General features: G+C 58.1%; 1 protein-coding gene across 1 annotated transcript; it reads right to left on the bottom strand.

Moving 5' to 3' along the window:
• Positions 1 to 691: 691 nt before the first annotated feature.
• On the bottom strand, positions 692 to 1,804 carry PRLHR (prolactin releasing hormone receptor; the record flags this gene model as incomplete). The annotated part of the gene is made up of 1 exon (XM_080823521.1): positions 692 to 1,804. One exon carries the CDS (start codon positions 1,802 to 1,804, stop codon positions 692 to 694), a length of 1,113 nt encoding a protein of 370 aa, XP_080679647.1.
• Positions 1,805 to 2,764: the final 960 nt, after the last annotated feature.

Here is a 2,764-nt window from a genome sequence, read left to right as displayed (position 1 = left end):
ATCATTTTCAAATAGAAGTTAGGGGATTAGGAGGAGGGAGACAATAGCAAGACCTTTTGAAAGGTGGCTCCTGAACACTTCTGTGCCATAAAATCAAGGGAATCTAAAAGTAAAACACTTTGTGTGGAAAGTTCTTATTCAGGAAATGCTGGAATCCCAGGTATAGATTTGTAATACATATTTCCCTGGAATCCTAAGAATTAATGGGTTCAAACTGACTCATAAATATCAAGTATGATAGCTCGGTTGAGTCCTTTTAAAAGGCAACCCAAAAAGCTTCACCAACCCCAATGCAGTCATTTTAAATCCCACCCACATTGTTCGTTCATCTCACCATCGAGCAAGTAGAAGGGAAAGCAACGAAGACGGCCAGGATTCTGATTTACTGTTGTGAACCAAGAGAAAGAGCCTTGTTTGGCATTCAAGGGCATAAAGAGGAAATAATAAATCCTCTCCCCTCTCCCTGGCCTCTTCCAGGCAAAGCACAAGATTCCCACCAAAGCCCACTTCACATTTTACATAGACACAAGGACAAGGCAAGACAGCTGGACAGGAGGGCTAAGCTGGAAGTTTTGCCACGTGTTGGATTCGCCCTGGCGTTGGGAATAAGTGCTCCAGTCCGGCCTCCGCTGGGCACCCCCGGGAGACGAGTGGACGTGAAGCTCCCCAGCCAAGCCCTGGCGCGGTGCCCTCAGATGACCACGCTGACTGTCATGGTCTGGCCGTGCGGCGCGATCTTGCGTGGCCAGGCAAGCAAGAGCTTGCGCAGCTCCTCACGGAAGTTGTCGTGCAGCCAGGCATAAATGAAGGGGTTGTAGCACGCCGAGCTCATGGCGAGCCAGTGGCAGAGCAGCTGCACTATCCCGAAGGCGTAGGGGTCGATAGCGTGCGGGTCGAGGTCCCGCAGCAGGTTGAAGACGTGCAGGGGCAGCCAGCAGACGGCGAACACCACCACGACCACCACCAGCAGACAGAAGGTGCGGCGGCGGCGCGCGCGGTCCCAGTCAGCCTGGCTCTGGGTCACGCAGCCCGGCACCACGCGGTTCCGTAGCTTCACCGACACCCGGACGTAAGACAGGAGGATGACCAGCAGGGGGAGCAGGTAGGTGACGAGCAGCAGCCCCCAAGCATAGAGCTGGCGCTGGAGCTCCTGAGACCCCCAGAATTCCTCGCAGAGGCGCACCCGGTGCAGCTTGAGCTCGACGTGGTACGTGTGCACGGCGGCCGGCAGCGCCAGCACCGCGGACAGCGCCCAGATGGCCAGCACTGCGCAGGCGCTGAGGCGCAGTGAGACGCGCCGCCGTAGCGGGTGCGCCAGCACGACGTAGCGGTCCACCGCGATGGTGGTGAGCGTGAACACCGACACGTAGACGGTGACAGGCTGCAGGAAGAAGACCAGGTGGCACAGGCCGCCGCCGAACACCCAGCCGCGGGGCTCGAAAGCGTACGCCAGCGTGAGCGGCACGCAGGCGGTGCACATGAGCACGTCGGACAAGGCCAGGTTGCCGATGAGGAAGTTGGTCACGTTGTGAAGCCGACGCACCCGTGCAATCACCAGCACCACCAGGCAGTTGCCCACCAGCCCTACAACCACCACGATGCTGTAGAGCAGCACGATCAGCCCCTTCAGCTGATGCACCAGCTGCAGGCTTTGGAAGGGCGTGATGGCCTGAGCGCCTGGGTCAGCCGCCGACCCATTGACCGCCGAGGCCTCTGTGCTCTGATTGGCAGGAGTTGAGGCCGCCGGTGGCAACCCAGAAAATAAGTCAGGGACCGGAGGTTCCTGAGTCGGCAGTGAGGCCATGGCCACCTGTCCAAAGAGAATCAAAGCCCGTCACTTCCCATTGTCCATCCATCCCCTCCTACACCGATCGTGCCTCCCTCCCCCACCTCAAGTACCCAAATACTCCCTTTAGAATAACTGGCCAAAATAAAAAACAACAATCAGAAGTACTGTCATCCCCCCAATGTAAAAATAAATCTATGCGAGATTACGTATGCACAGGTTATTTAAACGCCTCTTATTCAATGTAGAGCCTTTGCAGCCTACGCAGGTCAGACCCCGGAGCATGATCCTACCTGGTGAGTAGAGCTTGGCTTGCGGAAAAACGCTCCGGGGACGGAGGGGTCGAAGCCCGGCTGTCCCCCTAGCTGTCCTCAGCCCACGACGGCGGTGCAGGCTTCTCGCTTCTCCGCGGGAGCTCAACAGATTCGGGAGTTCCCAGTGGGCTGGTGGGCTCGCAGTTTTTGAGAGGGACTGGGGAGCTCCTCCCCTCCGCCCCGCCCCCCCCATCCAGCGCTCCCTTGTATGGAAAATGGGGGCGGAGAGTGCACCACCCGACTGGTGCTTAGACAACTAGGTAGAAGGATAGTGTGAAGACGATGGAAACAGAAAAGGGAGGAAGGGCAGGCAAACCTGGGTGAGAGGGACGAGGGAGAATCTCGATGCGGAGCTTGCTGCGCCTTGGCAGAGTCCTGCTCCGGCGGAGGGAGCGGTGGATGAGGAGGGAGGAGCGGCTTCAAGCGCCAGGCTCTCAGGATGACCTGGAGCAGGGTAAGAAGTGGAGTGAGGGACTGAGCTACACCACGGGATGTGAGGAAGAGATGAGGGACCCATCCCTAAGAGCTGGACTCTGCTTAGAGTCCGGGCTGGAGTGGACAGGACGTTCTGGCAGGGATTTAAAATTTAGAGTCTGGAGCTCGCCGCAGACCTTCAGGCCCTCGCCCTTCCCGGGACCCCCTGAGCCCTTCACCCAGGCTGCGG

This window comes from Martes martes (assembly GCF_963455335.1).
Source record: "Martes martes genome assembly, chromosome: 14".
NCBI classification, from domain to species: Eukaryota; Metazoa; Chordata; class Mammalia; order Carnivora; family Mustelidae; genus Martes; species Martes martes.
Note: the sequence above shows the minus strand (reverse complement) of the source record. Positions and strands in the feature narration are given on the sequence as shown.